The following is a 21,334-nucleotide window of genomic DNA, read 5'->3' as shown; positions in this document are numbered from 1 at the left end:
GAAGTCAGATAACTTAACCTAACTATTCTGTGTTGAAATAAAAACTCATCAAACCTGGCATAAAATATGTACGTACTGGTGAAATTTTGAAGGTCCAGCAGGGAGATCCCAAAACAGGCATGGTATTGTCTTTGGCTAATTAAATTGACCTATTAAATGTGTCCTGTATTAGTTTCATCTCATATTGGGAGACCTACAAACACTCAGCACGGACACATCTGAATTCATTAATGTGTACATTCTGCCAATTTTGTGGCTGAAAACAGCCAAACGCAGAGCAGACCAATTATGACCCCAAATAGCTCTGTGTGAGATCCACATCATTGTGCCAGGATACGTGATAGGTCCCACCAGTGATCTATAGTTAACAGTCAAGATTCACGATTGTTTAATGTCATTTCGTATGCACAAATGTAAGGAGAACAAAATAAATATTACAAGGATCCGATGCAGGCCAAAAAAAGCACAAAGATAGCGAACACAATAATAATAACAATAAGAAACACACACAATAAATATAAATACGTAAGATAGCTTATACACATAGATCGTCCATAATGTGACACTAGGCTGCACATCAGATGACTGATGTGAAATTATAAAGTAGTGGTGGAGTTAGTGGATGGAGGTGTTGATCAGTCTTACGGCTTGGGGAAAGTAACTGCTGAGTTTGGTGGTCCTGGTGTGGACGCTACATAGCCTCCTCTCTTATGGGAGTGGGACACAGTCCATGAACTGGGTGTGTGAGATTTTTCATGATGTTACTGGCACCTTTTCTGTATATATGTCCTATACCAGTGGTCCCCAACCTTATTTGCACTGCGGACCAGTTTAATGTCAACAATATTCTTGCGGACTGGCCGACCGGGGGGGTGGGGGGTGGTGGTAGGGTTGCCAACGGACAAGAGTAGCAGTCAAATACGTTGTGCTTACCCCAAGAAAGACTACAATGACCATGAAGCCTTGTGAGGGCACCAGTGCGCATGCGTGCACCTGCCGATTTGTTTTCCTGCAAGTCGTTTTTGGCGATTCTGTTCAGCGGGGGAATGTTAATCACGAACGGAATATAGGTGATAAGTGGCTAATACACTCAATTCTAAAAGGCTTTATCTTACGAATTTAATATTAAACACACAGCACATAGTTTCCTCGCATGGATATAGTGATAAGTTAATTATTAGGGGAGGACGGGGAGCTTGAAGTAAGTGTTGAAGGAAGTTCCAGTAGAAGTGGTAGAGGCAGGTTCCACATTATCATTTAAAGAAAAATTGAATAGGTATATGGACAGGAAAGGGATGGAGGGTTATGGACTGAGTGCAGGTCGGTGGGACTAGGTGAGAGTAGCATTTGGCACGGACCAGAAGGGCAGAGAAGGCCTGTTTCCGTGCTGTAATTGCTATATGGTTATCTAAGTAAGTCAATAGCATCATAACATTTTCAGTAACGTTTGGATATTGAACACACAGCCCATTTTCCCCGTATGAACATATAAAGTCATTGAAACACACCAATATCGCTGAATCAGTGGGAGCGCTGGGCTTGTTTCCCTGCAACGAGACGGTCCTATCGAGGGGTGATGGGAGACAGCGATACTCGAAAGGGGTTCCTCATGTCCAGTCTATTCCGCAATTTAGTTTTCGTTGCATTCATTGCAGAGGTATGTTGGAAATGGAAGCAACGTTTTCAGTGCTTTCGTGGCTATCTCAGGATATTTAGCCTTGAATTTGATCCAGAGTGCCGGCAGAGATGTTATGTCAAACATACCTTTCAGCCCGCCGTCATTTGCAATCTCGAGGAGTTGATCTCCTTCCTGCGCTGACAGGGATGATGCGCGGGTAATGACCTCGCGTGTGTTCAAGCTCAACAGTGGGCGTGACAGGGAATGAGGAAAGGTGCAGCTGACTCATATCGCCAAATCGTATCCTTTCCTTGCGGCCCAGTGGTTAGGGACCGCTGTCCTACACTAAGCAGGAGCCTCTACTGTCTACCGATTTCCCTGTGGCTATTGGCTAATTGCACCAGAGAAGAACAATTGCCTCCTTGAAATTATATAGTATTCGCCACCTTTGGAAGTTTTCGTGTTTTATTGTTTTCCAATATTGAATCGCAGTGGATTTGATTTGACTTTTTTTGATACTGATCAACAGAAAATGACTCTTTCATGTCAAAGTGAAAACAGATCACTACAAAGTGATCTAAGTTAATTACAAATATAAAACACAAAATAATTGATTGCATAAGTATCCACCCGCTTCACAGCAGAATTTAGTAGACATGTCTTTGGCAGCAGTTACAGCCTTGAGTCTGTGTGGACAGGTCTCTACCAAGTTTGCACATCTGGATACTGCAATTTTCCCCCATTCTTTACAAAACTGCTCAGGCTCCATCAGATTGCTTGGGGATCATGAATGAACAGCCCTTTTCAAGTTCAGCCACAAATTCTCAATTAGATTGAGGTCTGGACTCTGACTTGGCCACTTCAGGACATAAACTTTGTTGTTTTTAAGCCATTCCTGTGTAGCTTTGGCTTTATGCTTGGGATCATTGTCTTGCTGGAAAACAAATCTTCTCCCAAGTCACAGTTCTCTTGCAGGTTTTCCTCCAGGATTTTCCTGTATTTTGCTGCATTCATTTTACTCTCTACCTTCACAAGCCTTTCAGGTCCTGCTGCAGTAAAGCATCCCCACAGCATGATGCAGCCACCACCATGCTTCACAGTAGGGATGGTGTGTTTTTGATGATGTGCAGTGTTTGGCTTATGCCAAACATAGTATTTAGTCTGATGCCCAAAAGGCTCAACTTTCATTTCATCAGACCATAGAACCTTTTTCCAGCTGACTTCAGAGTCTCCCACAAGCCCTCTAGCAGAGTCTAGCCAAGATTTCATGTGAAATTTTTTCAACAGTGGCTTTTTCTTTGCCACAATCCCATAAAGCTGCAACTGGTGAAGCAGCCGGCAACAATTGTATGCACAGTCTATCCCAGCTCAACCATTGCAGCTTTTAACTCCTCCAGAGTTGTCATAGATCTCTTGGTGGTCTTCCTCACTAGTCCCTTTCTTGCATGGTCACTCAGTTTTTGAGGCCAGCCTGCTCTAGGCTGATTTACATCTGTGCCAAATTCTTTCCATTTCTTGAGGGATTTTCAATGATTTGGAAACTTACTTGTATCCATCTCCTGACTTGTGCTTTTCAAGAACCTTTTTATAGAGTTGCTTGGAGTTTTCTTTTGTCTTTCTGATGTAGTTTTTGCTAGGATTCTGACTGACCAGCAGTTGGACCTTCCAGATACAGATGTATTTTTTACTACAATCAATTAAAACACCTTGCATGCACACGGTGATCTCCATTTAACTAATTATGGAACTTCTAAATCCATTTGGGTACGGTAGTGATAATTTGGTATGTCATATTAAAGGGGGTGAACCCTTATGCAATCATTTATTTTGTGTTTTATATTTGTAACTAATTTAGATCACTTTGTAGAGATCTGTTTTCACTTTGACACCAGTTTTTTTGTGTTGATCAGTGTCAAAAAAAGCCAAATTAAATCCACTGTGATTTGATATCGTAAAACAATAAAACATGAAAACTTCTGGGGGGGAGTTAGGGGTGAAAGCCTTTTATAGGCACCACACACACACACACACACACACACACACACACACACACACTTCACTTCTCTGTATGACCAGCCATCATTGTGAACCCACCTACTGCTAAAGTGGAGGTCGAGGTCCTATTTGTCACTGAAGTGGTCAGTTCTCTTTCGGTCTCAGCCGTAGTAGTGATTACATTAGACTGTGTCATTATGTGCAAGGCCCAGTCCCGGATCGCCGTCACTCTTGTGTAGATACCAGGTCTGTTTGGTCGGGCGCAACCTTCTCCCCAGCTCACAATACCAGCCAGGAACCATTTGCCTGGTGACTCCTCACACACCAAGGGGCCACCAGAATCACCCTACAGAAAGGAAGTACATATCAGAAATTATCATATCTTTGAGAATAAAGTTCTGTGCATTTTCACAATTCAGAAATTCACTGTGTGGTAGCAAAGCATAATTTCCAGATCGCAATTAGAATCCACCTAGAGATGTATTGAAATATTTTAAAATAGTGCAGGGTGTAAAGGTGACTGCAATGCATTGGTCTCAATCACTTTTTCATTGCCTTTTCTGCATATACATTATTCAAGTGTAATACTACTTGGATTGTCTGAAGAAAAGAAATGACCTTCATAATATTGTATTTATATAGGGTGGGTATACATAAATGAAATGTTTATCGTGTTATAGGGCAACTTTTGTATGCAGAAGGTGGTGAGTATATGGAATGAGCTCCCAAAAGAAAAGGTTGTGGTAGGTACAATAGTATCATTTAAGAAGCACTTGGACAGGTACCTGGAGTGAAGGGGCCTGCTGGTATATTGGCTGAAGACAGAAAATTGGGACTATCTAGATGGACAATGGGTCAATATTCTCTCTTTGGGCCAAAATGCCTGCATTGCTCTAGGACTTCAAAATAAATCCATGTTAATTCGAATCAGGTTTAATATCACTGGCATATGTTGTGAAATTTAACTTTGTGGCAGCAGTACAAAGCAATACATGATTAATAAAGAAAAAGCTGAAATGCAGTAAGAGTATATATATGTATATTAAGTAGTTAACTTAAAATGTAGTGTAAAAGAATAGAAAAATTAGTGAGGTAGTGTTCATGGGTTCAATGTCCATTTAGAAACCAGATGGCAGAGGGGAAGGAGCTGTTCCTGAATTGCTAAGGGTGTGTCTTCAGCTTGCTGTTCCTCTATCCGGATGGTAACAATGAGAAGCAGGCATGTCCTGGGTGGTGGGGGTCCTGAATGATGGAATCTGCTTTTCTGAGCACCATTCTTTGAAGATATCTTGGATACACTGGAGGCTAGTACCCATGATGGAGCTGACTAGTAAGTTAGTAAGTAGTTTGGATTTGTTATGCATTGATTAAGTGGCTAATACATGTACTGCAAGTGACAGCAATAATATTCAAACTCAGTACATTTAAGGCCGTTTCTCCTCAGCCTGAGCTGGGTTTCATTCTGCCATCCAAAGCACCCCATAGCTGAAAAAAAGTCCACACAAAAGCAAATCCAGCTGCTGCCATTCATCAAGTACTCAGCACGTCACTTGCCTTACAGCTGTCCACTCCACCAGCTGAGAATCCGGCACAAAGCATTCGTGGTGTTAGAGGGTATCTATTGAGTTTGACACATTCGCTCATATTGAATATTGGAACACGGGCTTCCTGGAGAATGATGGATAAATAATCTGTGATGGAATCAGAGAAATTGTGTGTTATGGGACATTGCAAATTTAAATTGAACAAGGAATAACACCTTTCTGTTGGTGTGTAAATAAGAGCAATGAATCGAGTGAAATGAGATGTCATTGCTTGAATTTGAGCATATACCCATAGATAATAAAGCTCACTGACAAACTGCTCTATACTGTGAGTTTGTAAGTTGACATTGTTGTCAGAAAATGAAATCCTTTCAGTCAGATCCTGCACTTAACTTTTGAAATTCAAGTCATTCCTAGACTTTTGTACACATGGAGAGTTTATAATGAGATCGAGATGGCTAAAACTCTCAGTTCCTTCCATTGGGTTCCCCTCTTGAGTATAGCAGTGGGGCCCAGTCTTGTTTGAATTACCAGCATTACTTAGGAATCATCACTCAGATTGTGCACCAGATCAGTACTGATTGGGATCTGAGCCCATTGATTTCAATAAGGATTAGAAGACAAAGGTTTTGGTGAAGGGAGGCAGTTGCTTAAGAAGTGGGAACAGGAGCAGACCATTCAGCCATCTGAGTCTTTACCACTGTCCAACGAGATTCTTCCAAAATTTGTATTCTACCAAAAACAGAATTTTCCTGCCTTATCTCCATGTCCCTCAATTCCTCTAGAGCCAGAAATCTTCTGATCTCTGTATTAAATTAAGTTACTAACTGATCTCCATAATCCTCCAGGGTAGAAAATTCCAGAACCTCACTAACCCCTGTGTGTAGCAGTTTTTCTTCGTTTCAGTTCTGAATGCCTAACACTTATTTTGGGACTGGGAAGCTGACTAACTTTGTATTTGAAAGGTACGATTTACAGTGCTGTACTGCCAGGACAGAAGGGTGAGAGTGCTCCTACATAGAACTGGTACAGACTTATTGAACTGCATCCATGCAGTAGACGTCCTGTGAAGAAGATGGCTCACTATGAAGAATCAATAACATTATATAACAAATTGTAAACAGAAGGAAATGCTTTTAAAAATAATTCAGATGCGCACCACTTCCTTCTCTAAGGGTTCCCCATCCTGTGATACTGCAGTTCTTTCCTGTGGGGAAGATGTGCACGGGGGATGGCAGGCACACAGGCTGGATAGATCTGGAGAATGATACGGGGCTAGATAACTCCACGACAGCCACGTCATAATCAAGGGATGTTCTGTCAAATAAGGGGTGAGAAACGATCCTCGTAATACTCCTTCTCACTGTTGTAGCATGTTGACTGTCTCTATAGATGGTTCCCAAATCTGCCTCCCAGCTCAGTGGATTTGGATTGCTGCAGAAAGACAAAAAAAATCAGAAAGATTATTCAGGTCTCACTACTAACTTCTAAATGAAGGATTTCAGTTTTTCTTTTTGAAGCTAGATACTCTCATAAGGCCATGGTTGATTGACTGTTGATTGTCACTGATGTAAGTTCCCTGAGCTCTACCAATCATTGAAGTGCAATTTCCCAGACAATAATTCTCGAAGTATGTTACCTTTCATTGGAAATACAATTCCCTTTTTAGGCATCCAAAGCTTGGAAGCAACTTAGTGGGCTACAAATTGCTAAGAACTACACTCTATTTGGATACATATTCTTCTATTAATAATCTCATGGAGAGACCCCTGTGGATTGACTCTCACACCAATATACTGTAGTTACCCATGTACTACTCTCACAGGGGCAGTTTCCAGGACATTTAGTTCCAAACTAATTTATCAAATTGTAGTCATTTTCTGCTACACAGATTAACATCAACCAATGTAGCACAGATTATAATTCTGTGATTATCAGTTACACACAGGCCTAAGACCAGCTTTTCCAACTTTGATCAGATTTGATCTGCTCATCTGCTCTTTGTGCGTTCATTCTAACAGCCTGAGCTTCTCTGGGCACTGATCCCGCTGTAACTGGGAGCAGTGGTCAGTTACCAAGTAGTAGCTCTGGTAAGGGAACAATTGCCTGGCATTTACATAAGGGTATAGTTGCTGTGGTGGAATGTATGGGCTGTTCAGGGAGAAGGCGGCCCCTCTGGTGAAGCGGCTTGTCGTGTCCATTTACTCACTCATATTTGGTTCCCACTGGACACTGGGCTCTCACCTGTGGCTCCAAGTCGCTGTTTGCATGCAACAGTGGCCACACCCATACACCACTTTGACAGGCAAGCTAAACCAAGTGAGGGTGGCTAGTGGACTTCATACCCTGGTGAGGGAGGGGCGTTCGGATCCTAGCACGTGAAGCTGGGTGGCTGAGATCCACCATCCACGAAAGCAGTTCTGCAATGTTCCATGGAGAGCAAAGGGCATGGCAAGGCACAGGAGAAGTCTCGATCATCCACTGCCACCAAAGAAGACCCCAGCTGTGATGACTGGACTGGACTTCTGAGATCGAGAGTGTGGAACTTCCCCAGTGGTACGGCTTTTCCGCTATAAAAACTTTCTCACCTAGTATCTTTGTGCAGTTCACATCATACAAGAATTGCAGAAATCTCATGTCACCATCAGATACAATTATCATAGTTGTTGGCGTTCTAATGCCCTGTAGGATACAGTTACCTGGGTACTGCATCCCAATGGGATACCACTACTTAAGTTCTGACACCTCCTCAAGTCTAGCTGTCTGGTACCAATGCCTACTGGGGTATATTTGCATGTATATTGACTCTCACTGTGGTACAGTTACCTGCGTACTGACCCTCACAGAGATACCATTTGCATCACGCTCGTTCTGTCTGACTTACATCCCAAAGACACTTTGACATCTCAGTAATGTGATATTGTTGTGTACAGCTAGATCTTTAACTGCAGAAGCCATCATGCCCTGATATCCCCTGATCGCCATCATGACACAATACACTGTAATCAGGGTCTGAAACTGAGATTTTTCACTTTCTAACCAATGCCCTTATTGCCACACTGGCAATCCTGTGTGTTCAACTATGCTCAAGGCTGGCAGCGTCATTTGCAGATGTCAGACTGACCCCAAGACCATAAGTTCTTATAGCTGTTTCCCGAAAGTTTTACCAAAAATATGGGCTATGTGGTAGGAAAGTTCTAGCCAGTTTTCAGAGTAGGTTCCGTGGTCGGCATAACATTGCGGGCCTGTAATGTGCTGTAGATTTCTATGTTCTATATTCTATGTTCTAAATGAAGCACTAGGAACTCAAAATAAATCATAAAACTACTGATCATACTATTAAAAATATAAAACCCAAGTGAGTGAAGTTTGTGTGTGTTTCTTGGTCTGGGATTTCATAACTGGTTTTCACCATATAACCATATAACAATTATAGCATGGAAACAGGCCATCTCGGCCCTTCTAGTCCGTGCCGAACTCTTACTCTCACCTAGTCTCACTGACCTGCGCTCAGCCCATAACCCTCCATTCCTTTCCTGTCCATATATCTATCCAATTTAAGTTTAAATGATAACATCGAACCTGCCTCAACCACTTCTGCTGGAAGCTCGTTCCACACAGCTTCCACTCTCTGAGTAAAGAAGTTCCCCCTCATGTTACCCCTAAACTTTTGCCCTTTAACTCGCAACTCATGTCCTCTTGTTTGAATCTCCCCCACTCTCAGTGGAAAAAGCCTATCCACATCAACTCTATCTATCCCCCTCATAATTTTAAATACCTCTATCAAGTACCCCCTCAACCTTCTACGCTCCAAAGAATAATGACCTAACTTGTTCAACCTTTCTCTGTAACTTAGGATATGAAACCCAGACAACATTTTAGTAAATCTCCTCAGTACTCTCTCAATTTTATTGACATCTTTCTTATAATTTGGTGATCAGAGCTGTACACAATACTCCAAATTTGGCCTCACCAATGCCTTATACAATTTCAACATTACATTCCAACTCCTTTTGAATTACATATGGATAAACAAAGTAAAGTGCATAAATTAAATAATGTACAGAATGTGATGCGGCAGGGAGTTCAAAAGCCTAATGGCCTAAGGGAAGAAGCTGTTCCCCATCCTGACCGTTTTTGGCTTTATATATTGGAATCTCCTACCTGATGGTAGAATGTCAAAGTGGTTGCTGGATGGATGGGTGGGATCCTTGATAACGCCAAGGGCCCTGCATGCTTAGTACTCCTAATACATGTCCCAAATGAATGGAAATGAGACCCGTATGATCCTCTTGGCCATTCTCACAGTCCTTTGTAGTGGCTTCTGATCTGATGCACCGCTACTCCCGTATTAGTTGGAGATGCAGCTTGCCAGGATGCTCACAATGGTGCTCCTGCTCAATTCAGTTAAGATGGCGGGGTGGGGATACCTTGCTTGGCTAAATCTCCTCAGGAGGCAGAGGCATTGCTGTGTCTTCTTATTCAGGGGGTGATATTGAGAGACCAAGTGAGGTTTCATTGTTGATGAGGCCAATAACTGATGATGCGGTTTGAGCCGAACCCCGCGACTCAGTCATGTGTCAGCAGTGTGAACAGCAGCAGACTAAGCACACAGCCCTGGGGAATGCCAGTGCTCGGGGTAATTGGACTAGAGATGTTGCTTCTCACACGGACTGACTGTAGCCTTTCTGTTAAGAAATGCAGGACCCAGCTACAGAGTGTGGCTTTGAGACCCAGCAAGGACAGTTTTCCCACCAGTTCCAGGGGAGTGATGGTGTTAAACACGAAACTGCAGATTATACGCAACAACCTACGTATCAGACCTCATTTTCCAGGTGGGACAGGACAGAGTGGAGGGCAGAGGCTATGGCATCATTAGTGGAGCAATTCAAGCAATTAATGAACTGGAAAGGGTCCAATGTAGCCAGGAGAATGGATTTTATGCAAACCACCAAACGTTTTCCAGATGATTAAAGAATGACTTACCTTATAAAACAATGAGCAGCTGAGATCAGCCAGGTGTCTGCCACAAGCGTGGCCCCACATCCATGGCCCCAGTTAATTAAACGCAGGCTGACTTGCCAGGGCCACTCACCCTCAGTAGCATCTGCGCCCCCCACAATTCTATTGGATAGTTGGGGTGCACCACAGCCTATGAAAGTGAGCAGACAAGATGAACGTAATCAAACATCTAAGCTGTCAATTGTTCCTAAAGAAGTCCGCATCCTGAGCTGATTGTTCTCTAAAGGCAGAAAATCATGCACAAAAGCCTAAAAGTTCCAGATATCCCTCAGGGATTACTATCATTGCTAGCATAGGTTAGGAGCTGTCCTGCTCGTGACCACGGCTTCCAAACTATTCCTGAGAGAACGGATAAGAAATACACCATGTTTTTTATGTCCAGCTATCCGTGCCGCACCCCAAAATGGACTACTTCTAGGGTAATGCAGAGGGAGATTAACTTTCTGTCTAAGTTATGCTCTGCCTGTCCCGGGGTCAGGTGAATGAGTCAGTGATGAAGAAGATTTACTGTGTATATAACCTTGTGCAGCAGTTCACGTGTGTGTGTGTATCTGTATGAATGTATATTGGGATAGGTTTCTGGTATAGTCATAGTCATCCTTTATTGATCCCGGGGGAAATTGGTTTTCATTACAGTTGCACCATAAATAATTAAATAGTAATAAAACCATAAATAGTTAAAAAGTAATATGTAAATTATGCCAGGAAATAAGTTCAGGACCAGCCTATTGGCTCAGGGTGTCTGACCCTGAGCCAATATGGGAAGTGTCTTGAGTTCAGTGTTAACATCTCCCATTTCCAAAAGGAAAAAATTGTGACAAACACTTATCAAAGGCTCTCTTTCCTAAATATTGTGAGAGAAGCACGCTCAGCAGTTTAAAAATTTGATGCTGATGGTACAAGGTAATCACGCACACATTCACATGCACACATCCTTGATATACCTAGTTTTTATGAGGGTTTCAGCCTGTCTTTCTTTTTCCTTCCCAACTTCTGCACTTGCCCATAACTCTGATAATGATGCAGAAAGGTCCTATTCTAATGCACCAGTCACTGCAAATCTTTCATATTTGTTGTTAACATAAATAATTATAATGAAGGAGAAGCCTTGGGACTTTGGTTCATTGTATTTCCAGAAATTAAAAAATCAGAAAATATACACTGTCTCTTTAAATATGATGATATAGTTTTGTCAATTCAGATTTCATCCTCTCAATAAGTCTGATAGTGATGCAGCAGACAAGGAACTACCCTTTCCTCCAGATATCTCTTTTCACTTCAGAGATCACATCTGGCACCTGAACTTAAATTGTCTGAGGTGTCAGGTGCCGTACTTCAACCAGGGATGAAATGGAGAAGCTGATGGCAGCCTGTAATTAAATTTAAGCAAACTGATTTGCAGGAGGCTGTCTGTAAAACTGGTAGTAGAATGATTTATTTCGATATGGGGATAGAGGATGGACTCCAAATAAAGGTGGGATTCCCAACACACCTTCATGGAGATGGAACAAAATAACTACAGGCAACATGGATCATTCAGTAAAGTTCTGAAGGATTCCACGAGAAGTATCTCAGTTTCTGTGCACCTAAGAGCTGGTCTCGCCTTTCCTACTGTGATTTGTTGGGTGATTATGCAAGTGGGAACTCAGTAGTGAGAAATAGCATTTCATCAGAGAACCTTATTAATCAATTAACATTTTGCAAGGTGTAAACAGCTGTGATTTATAGTCTGCATAGAACATAAAACTTACTGCATTCCATCTCATCTGACTGGTCCAAGCAATCAATTACATTGTCACATTCTGGGTTGATCTTGGTAAGGCACTGGCCGTTGTTGCAGATGTAATTCCCATGTGTGCAGTTTTCTGCTATTTTTAACAAAAGAGCATTAGTATTTTATACTTGAGAATGTTAAGATATATATTGGAACAATACCTCAAAGTCTTTTTAGACAAGCAGAAAGTTTATTTCTGAGAAACGAAAAGTGAAGTATCATAACAGAATGATCATAACAACAGAACCCTGTTACCTGAACATCATGGTCCAATGCTGATTAGCTTCTCACATATAGAACGTGACACTTTCCAGTTGATGGGAACAATGATTGGGATGTGGAGTGATTAGGGACAGCACAATAGCGTAGTGGTTAGCGAAATGCTGTTGCAGCACCAGCAACCCAGATTCATTGCCTGCCTTTGCCTGTAAGGAGTTTGTGCTTTCTCCCCATGTTTCCTATGGTGGGGTGGCTAAGACCTGAAGACACAGCCTTAAACTAGAGGGGCATCCTTTTAGAAAAGAGATGAGGAGGAATTTCTTTAGCCAGAGAGTGGAGAATCTATGGAATACTCTGCCACAGGCAGCTGTGGAGGCCAAGTCATTGGCTATATTTAAGGCAGAGGTTGATAGATTCTGGATTAGTCAGGGCATGAAGGGATATGGGGGAAGGCAGGAGATTGGGGCTGAGAGGAAAAATGGATCAGCCATGATGAAATGGCGGGGCAGACTCAATGGGCCAAATGGCCTCATTCTCCTCCTCTTTCTTATGGTGTTCCTCTGTGTGGGCTTCCTATGAGTGCTCTGGTTTCCTTCCACATTCCAAAGACGTACAGGTTAATAAAATAATTAATCGCACGGGTACAACTGGCTGGCATAGGTTCGTTGGGCAGTGAGGTCCTGTTACAATGTTGTATCTCTAAATTTTAAAAAAATGAAACCTGCACACAGCAATGATTGCTGATAATTAGCTCCAAATATCTACATTATCCTTGGACAACTTGCCAACTAACACAGAACCTGTAGTACAATCTCTGACACCATCACACTCTGTGTTGTGTTTATTGATGCAATTATTGTCAGAACACTTGAAAGTAGTGTCTGTACAATGAACCTCTGAAACAGGAAAGAATAACGTTAATCCAATTTCATATATGATCTCTCTAACCCCTTAAAGTCTCTCCCTCTCTCAAATTGTGTGACGGAAGGGGTGTGAAAGAAAAATTGCAGACTTGGTCCAGTTTTTCTTTGCACATTTGCGTCATTGTTCCCCTCCTTTTCTGAAGTCATTAACTCTCACTGGTGTATGGTCAAATTACATGGGTTAACCAGACCCATTCACACACCTCAACTAGTGAGGCTGTGTCACATGCAAGTTTACATGATAAATACTGAGAACCGTGAGATCTATAAAATCATGACAGAGACATTGTCTGAAGGGACAGGGGCAGTGACAAAAAGCAAACTGGGGGGTGGGGTGGGGGGGGAGAGCATGGGGTGACAAGATTGGGGTGGGCTCACATCTTCCTACAGGGCAGGGGAAGAAGTAGTAAGATCATCAGCGGGAGCAGAAGAAGCGGAGCAATCTATAGGAGGCCTTGTGAATCTTGAGACTTTGGTGTGGATTATTTAAAGAGGCTTGTATTCACCAGTGGACAGAGAACAAGAGAGCAGAGGCTGAGGCTTCTAACTGCGCCCAATTTTCCACACACACCACTGCATGCAAGGTGCCTGACTATAATCATAGTGGTACTACAGAGTCAGTGGGAAATACCTGTTCTTCCATATTCCATGGAAGGAGAAGTCAAGTCAAGTTTATTGTTAGTTAACTATATACATGTATATGACTTATATAACCATATAATGTATATAGAAATGGGACAACGTTTTTCCAAGCAACATACATCAAAGTTGCTGGTGAACGCAGCAGGCCAAGCAGCATCTATAGGAAGAGGCGCAGTCGACGTTTCAGGCCGAGACCCTTCGTCAGGACTAACTGAAGGAAGCGTGAGTAAGGGATTTGAAAGCTGGTGGGGGAGGGGGAGATGCAAAATGATAGGAGAAGACAGGAGGGGGAGGGATAGAGCCGAGAGCTGGACAGGTGATAGGCAAAAGGGGATACGAGAGGATCATGGGACAGGAGGTCCGGGAAGAAAGACAAGTTGGGGGGGGGGTGACCCAGAGGATGGGCAAGAGGTATATTCAGAGGGACAGAGGGAGAAAAAGGAGAGTGAGAGAAAGAATGTGTGCATAAAAATGAGTAACAGATGGGGTACGAGGGGGAGGTGGGGCCTTAGCGGAAGTTAGAGAAGTCAATGTTCATGCCATCAGGTTGGAGGCTACCCAGACGGAATATAAGGTGTTGTTCCTCCAACCTGAGTGTGGCTTCATCTTTACAGTAGAGGAGGCCGTGGATAGACATGTCAGAATGGGAATGGGATGTGGAATTAAAATGTGTGGCCACTGGGAGATCCTGCTTTCTCTGGCGGACAGAGCGTAGATGTTCAGCAAAGCGGTCTCCCAGTCTGCGTCGGGTCTCACCAATATATAAAAGGCCACATCGGGAGCACCGGACGCAGTATATCACCCCAGTCGACTCACAGGTGAAGTGATGCCTCACCTGGAAGGACTGTTTGGGGCCCTGAATGGTGGTAAGGGAGGAAGTGTAAGGGCATGTGTAGTATTTGTTCCACTTACACGGATAAGTGCCAGGAGGGAGATCAGTGGGGAGGGATGGGGGGGGACGAATGGACAAGGGAGTTGTGTAGGGAGCGATCCCTGCGGAATGCAGAGAGAGCGGGGGAGGGAAAGATGTGCTTAGTGGTGGGATCCATATTCCATGGAAGGAGAAGTCAAGTCAAGTTTATTGTTAGTTAACTATATACATATATATGACTTATATAACCATATAATGTATATAGAAATGGGACAACGTTTTTCCAAACCAGGTTTAAAAGCATTGTAGTACACGAAACTCATGGTAACTTATGAAAGTAAGGATAAAATCTACAGATGACTCACACATAAATAACAAACTTAAAGAGCATTAATATTAAATATTGTAAGGCACAGAACAGATTAACCAGTGGCAATTCAAATACGATGTTGCAGGGAGCTCAGAAGCCTAATGGCCTGGTGGAAGAAATTGTTTCTCATCTTGACTGAGAAGTCAGATAACTTAACCGAACTATTCTATGTTGAAATAAAAACTCATCAAACCTGGCATAAAATATGTACGTACTGGTGAAATTTTGAAGGTCCAGCAGGGAGATCCCAAAACAGGCATGGTATTGTCTTTGGCTAATTAAATTGACCTATTAAATGTGTCCTGTATTAGTTTCATCTCATATTGGGAGACCTACAAACATTCAGCATGGACACATCTGAATTCATTAATGTGTACATTCTGCCTATTTTGTGGATGAAAGCAGCCAAATATAGAGCAGACCAGTTATGACCCCAAATAGCTCTGTGGGAGATCCACATCATTGTGCCAGGATACGTGATAGGTCCCACCAGTGATCTGTAGTTAACAGTCAAGATTCACGATTGTTTAATGTCATTTCCTATTCACAAATGTAAGGAGAACAAAATAAATGTTACAAGGATCCGATGCAGGCCAAAAAAAACACAAAAGATAATGAACACAATAATAACAACAATATATAAAACACACACAATAAATATAAATACATAAGATAGCTTATATACATAGATTGTCCATAACGTGACACAAGGCTGCACATCAGATGACTGATGTGAAATTATAAAGTAGTGGTGGAGTTAGTGGATGGAGGTGTTGATCAGTCTTACGGCTTGGGGAAAGTAACTGCTGAGTTTGGTGGTCCTGGTGTGGATGCTACATAGCCTCCTCTCTTATGGGAGTGGGACACAGTCCATGAACTGGGTGTGTGAGATTTTTCATGATGTTACTGGCACCTTTTCTGTATATATGTCCTATACCAGTGGTTCCCAACCTTATTTGCACTGCGGACCAGTTTAATGTCAACAATATTCTTGCGGACTGGCCGACCGGCGGGGTAGGGTGGTAGTAGGGTTGCCAACGGACAAGAGTAGCAGTCAAGTACGTTGTGCTTACCCCGAGAAAGACTACAATAATTCAGATCACTTTGTAGAGATCTCTTTCCCTTTGACACAAGAGTTTTCTTCTGTTGATCAGTGTCAAAAAAAGCCAAATTAAATCCACTGTGATTCAATGTTGTAAAACAATAAAACATGAAAACTTCTGGGAGGGAGGTAGGGTTGAAAGCTTTTTATAGGCACCACACACACACACACACACACACACACACACACACACACACACACTTCACTTCTCTGTATGACCAGCCATCAATTTGAACCCACCTACTGCTAAAGTGGAGGTCGAGGTCCTATTTGTCACTGAAGTGGTCAGTTCTCTTTTGGTCTCAGCCGTAGTAGTGATTACATTGGACTGTGTCATTACGTGCAAGGCCCAGTCCCGGATCGCCGTCACTCTTGTGTAGACACCAGGTCTGTTTGGTCGGGCGCAACCTTCTCCCCAGCTCACAATACCAGCCAGGAACCATTTGCCTGGTGACTCCTCACACACCAAGGGGCCACCAGAATCACCCTACAGAAAGGAAGTACACAACAGAAATTATCATATCTTTGAGAATAAAGTTCTGTGCATTTTCACAATTCAAAAATTCACTGTGTGGTAGCAAAGAATAATTTCCAGATTGCAATTAGAATCCACCTAGAGATGTATTGAAGTATTTTAAAATAGTGCAGAGTGTAAAGATGACTGGAATGCGTTGGTCTCAATCACTTTTTCATTGCCTTTTCTGCATATACATTATTCAAGTGTACTACTACTTGGATTGTCTGAAGAAAAGAAATGACCTTCATAATATTGTATTTATATAGGGTGGGTATACATAAATGAAATGTTTATCGTGTTATAGGGCAACTTTTGTATGCAGAAGGTGGTGAGTATATGGAATGAGCTCCCAAAGGAAAAGGTTGAGGCAGGTACAATAGTATCATTTAAGAAGCACTTGGACAGGTACCTGGAGTGAAGGGGCCTGCTGGTATATTGGCTGAAGATAGGAAATTGGGACTATCTAGATGGACAATGGGGTCAATATTCTCACTTTGGACCGAAAGGCCTGCATTGCTCTAGGACTTTAAAATAAATCAATGTTAATTCGAATCAGGTTTAATATCACTGGCATATGTTGTGAAATTTAACTTTGTGGCAGCAGTACAATGCAATACATGATAAATAAAGAAAAAACCTGAAATGCAGTAAGAGTATATATGTGTATATTAAGTAGTTAACTTAAAATGTAGTGTAAAAGAATAGAAAAAGTAGTGAGGTAGTGTTCATGGGTTCAATGTCCATTTAGAAACCAGATGGCAGAGGGGAAGGAGCTGTTCCTGAATTGCTAAGGGTGTGTCTTCAGCTTGCTGTACCTCTATCCGGATGGTAACAATGAGAAGCAGGCATGTCCTGGGTGGTGGGGGTCCTGAATGATGGAATCTTCTTTTCTGAGCACCATTCTTTGAAGATGTCTTGGATACACTGGAGGCTAGTACCCATGATGGAGCTGACTAGTAAGCTAGTAAGTAGTTTGGATTTGTTATGCATTGATTAAGTGGCTAATACATGTACTGCAAGTGACAGCAATAATATTCAAACTCAGTACATTTAAGGCCGTTTCTCCTCAGCCTGAGCTGGGTTTCATTCTGCCATCCAAAGCACCCCATAGCTGAAAAAAAGTCCACACAAAAGCAAATCCAGCTGCTGCCATTCATCAAGTACTCAGCACGTCACTTGCCTTACAGCTGTCCACTCCACCAGCTGAGAATCCAGCACAAAGCATTCGTGGTGTTACAGGGTATCTATTGAGTTTGACACATTCGCTCATATTGAATATTGGAACACGGGCTTCCTGGAGGATGATGGATAAATAATCTGTGATGGAATCAGAGAAATTGTGTGTTATGGGACATTGCAAATTTAAATTGAACAAGGAATAACACCTTTCTGTTGGTGTGTAAATAAGAGCAATGAATCGAGTGAAATGAGATGTCATTGCTTGAATTTGAGCATATACCCATAGATAATAAAGCTCGCTGACAAACTGCTCTGTACTGTGAGTTTGTAAGTTGTACATTGTTGTCAGAAAATGAAATCCTTTCAGTCAGATCCTGCACTTAACTTTTGAAATTCAAGTCATTCCTAGACTTTTGTACACATGGAGAGTTTATAATGAGATCGAGATGGCTAAAACTCTCAGTTCCTTCCATTGGGTTCCCCTCTTGAGTATAGCAGTGGGGCCCAGTCTTGTTTGGATTACCAGCATTACTTAGGAATCATCACTCAGATTGTGCACCAGATCAGTACTGATTGGGATCTGAGCCCATTGATTTCAATAAGGATTAGAAGACAAAGGTTTTGGTGAAGGGAGGCAGTTGCTTAAGAAGTGGGAACAGGAGCAGACCATTCAGCCATCTGAGTCTTTACCACTGTCCAACGAGATTCTTCCAAAATTTGTATTCTACCAAAAACAGAATTTTCCTGCCTTATCTCCATGTCCCTCAATTCCTCTAGAGCCAGAAATCTTCTGATCTCTGTACTAAATTAAGTTACTAACTGATCTCCATAATCCTCCAGGGTAGAAAATTCCAGAACCTCACTAACCCCTGTGTGTAGCAGTTTTTCTTTGTTTCAGTTCTGAATGCCTAACACTTATTTTGGGATTGGGAAGCTGAATAACTTTGTATTTGAAAGACAAGATTTACAGTGCTGTACTGCCAGGACAGAAGGGTGAGAGTGCTCCTACATAGCACTGGTACAGACTTATTGAACTGCATCCAAGCAGTAGACGTCCTGTGAAGAAGATGGCTCACTACGAAGAGAATCAATAACATTATATAACAAATTGTAAACAGAAGGAAATGCTTTTAAAAATAATTCAGATGCGCACCACTTCCTTCTCTAAGGGTTCCCCATCCTGTGATACTGCAGTTCTTTCCTGTGGGGAAGTTGTGCACGGGGGATGGCAGGCACACAGGCTGGATAGATCTGGAGAATGATACAGGGCTAGATAACTCCAGTACAGCCACGTCGTAATCAGGGGATGTTCTGTCATATAAGGGGTGAGAAACGATCCTCGTAATACTCCTTCTCACTGTTGTAGCATGTTGACTGTCTCTATAGATGGTTCCCAAATCTGCCTCCCAGCTCAGTGGATTTGGATTCCTGCAGAAAGAAAAAAAAATCAGAAAGATTATTCAGGTCTCACGACTAACTTCGAAATGAAGGATTTCAGTTTTTCTTTTTGAAGCTAGACACTCTCATAAGGCCATGGTTGATTGACTGTTGATTGTCACTGATGTAAGTTCCCTGAGCTCTACCAATCATTGAAGTGCAATTTCCCAGACAATAATTCTCGAAGTATGTTACCTTTCATTGGAAATACAATTCCCTTTTTAGGCATCCAATGCTTGGAAGCAACTTAGTGGGCTACAAATTGCTAAGAACTACACTCTATTTGGATACATATTCTTCTATTAATAATCTCATGGGGAGACCCCTGTGGATTGACTCTCACACCAATATACTGTAGTTACCCATGTACTACTCCCACAGGGGCAGTTTCCAGGACATTTAGTTCCAAACTAATTTATCAATTTGTAGTCATTTTCTGCTACACAGATTAACATCAGCCAATGTAGCACAGATTATAATTCTGTGATTGCCAGTTACACACAGGCCTAAGGCCAGCTTTTCCAACTTTGATCAGATTTGATCTGCTCATCTGCCCTTCGTGCGTTCATTCTAACAGCCTTAGCTTCTCTGGGCACTGATCCCACTGTAACTGGGAGCAGTGGTCAGTTACCAAGTAGTAACTCTGGTAAGGGAACAATTGCCTGGCATTTACATAAGGGTATAGTTGCTGTGGTGGAATGTATGGGCTGTTCAGGGAGAAGGCGGCCCCTCTGGTGAAGAGGCTTGTCGTGTCCATTTACTCACTCATATTTGGTTCCCACTGGACACTGGGCTCTCACCTGTGGCTCCAAGTCGCTGTTTGCATGCAACAGCGGCCACACCCGTACATCACTTTGACAGGCAAGCTAAACCAAGTGAGGGTAGCTAGTGGACTTCATACCCTGGTGAGGGAGGGGCGTTCTGATCCCAGCACGTGAAGCTGGGTGGCTGAGATCCACCATCCACGAAAGCAGTTCTGCAATGTTCCATGGAGAGCAAAGGGCATGGCAAGGCACAGGAGAAGTCTCGATCATCCACTGCCACCAAAGAAGACCTCAGCTGTGATGACTGGACTGGACTTCTGAGATCGAGAGTGTCTAACTTCCCTAGTGGTACGGCTTTTCCGCTATAAAAACTTTCTCACCTAGTATCTTTGTGCAGTTCACATCATACAAGAATTGCAGAAATCCCGTGTCACCGTCAGATACAATAATCATAGTTGTTGGCGTTCTAATGCCCTGTAGGATACAGTTACCTGGGTACTGCATCCCATTGGGATACCACTACTTAAGTTCTGACACCTCCTCAAGTCTAGCTGTCTGGTACTAATGCCTACTGGGGTATACTTGCATGTATATTGACTCTCACTGTGGTACAGTTACCTGCGTACTGACCCTCATAGAGGTACCATTTGCATCACGCTCGTTCTGTCTGACTTACATCCCAAAGACCCTTTGACATCTCAATAATGCGATATTGTTGTGTACAGCTAGATCTTTAACTGCAGAAGCCATCATGCCCTGATATCCCCTGATCGCCATCATGACACAATGCACTGTAATCAGGGTCTGAAACTGAGATTTTTCACTTTCTAACCAATCCCCTTATTGCCACACTGGCAATCCTGTGTGTTCAACTATGCTCAAGGCTGGCAGCGTCATTTGCAGACGTCAGACTGACCCCAAGACCATTAGTTCTTATAGCTGTTTCCTGAAAGCTTTACCTAAAATAGGGGGCTATGTGGTAGGAAAGTTCTAGGCAGTTTTTAGAGTAGGTTACGTGGTCGGCATAACATTGCGGGCCTGTAATGTGCTGTAGATTTCTATTTTCTAAATGAAGCACAAGGAACTCAAAATAAATCATAAAACTACTGATCATACTATTAAAAATATAAAACCCATGTGAGTGAAGTTTGTGTGTGTTTCTTGGTCTGGGATTTCATAACTGGTTTTCACCATATAACCATATAACAATTATAGCATAGAAACAGGCCATCTCGGCCCTTCTGGTCCGTGCCGAACTCTTACTCTCACCTCGTCTCACTGACCTGCACTCAGCCCATAACCCTCCATTCCTTTCCTGTCCATATATCTATCCAATTTAAGTTTAAATGACAACATC

The 21,334-nt window shown here is 42.5% G+C and overlaps 1 protein-coding gene across 6 annotated transcripts in view; it reads right to left on the bottom strand.

Annotated features, from left to right (window-relative positions):
* LOC134337256 (uncharacterized) overlaps nucleotides 1-21,334 on the bottom strand; it is a 107,188-nt gene that overhangs the window by 53,037 nt on the left and 32,817 nt on the right. For 5 of the 6 annotated variants that reach the window (XM_063032108.1, XM_063032111.1, XM_063032113.1 and 2 more), the window contains exons 11-18: nucleotides 18,930-19,204; nucleotides 17,778-17,914; nucleotides 16,321-16,567; nucleotides 11,931-12,047; nucleotides 10,144-10,309; nucleotides 6,317-6,591; nucleotides 5,168-5,304; nucleotides 3,713-3,959 (exon numbers count right to left, since the gene is read on the bottom strand). In XM_063032108.1, the coding sequence (XP_062888178.1) occupies nucleotides 3,713-3,959; nucleotides 5,168-5,304; nucleotides 6,317-6,591; nucleotides 10,144-10,309; nucleotides 11,931-12,047; nucleotides 16,321-16,567; nucleotides 17,778-17,914; nucleotides 18,930-19,204 (1,601 nt within the window). The remainder of the gene's footprint in view (nucleotides 1-3,712; nucleotides 3,960-5,167; nucleotides 5,305-6,316; nucleotides 6,592-10,143; nucleotides 10,310-11,930; nucleotides 12,048-16,320; nucleotides 16,568-17,777; nucleotides 17,915-18,929; nucleotides 19,205-21,334) is intronic. The other variant, XM_063032110.1, reaches the window with a different exon arrangement.

This window comes from Mobula hypostoma, chromosome 24 (genome assembly GCF_963921235.1).
Source record: "Mobula hypostoma chromosome 24, sMobHyp1.1, whole genome shotgun sequence".
NCBI classification, from domain to species: Eukaryota; Metazoa; Chordata; class Chondrichthyes; order Myliobatiformes; family Myliobatidae; genus Mobula; species Mobula hypostoma.
The sequence above is the reverse complement of the archived record's forward strand: the minus strand, read 5'-3'. Positions and strand labels throughout refer to the sequence as shown.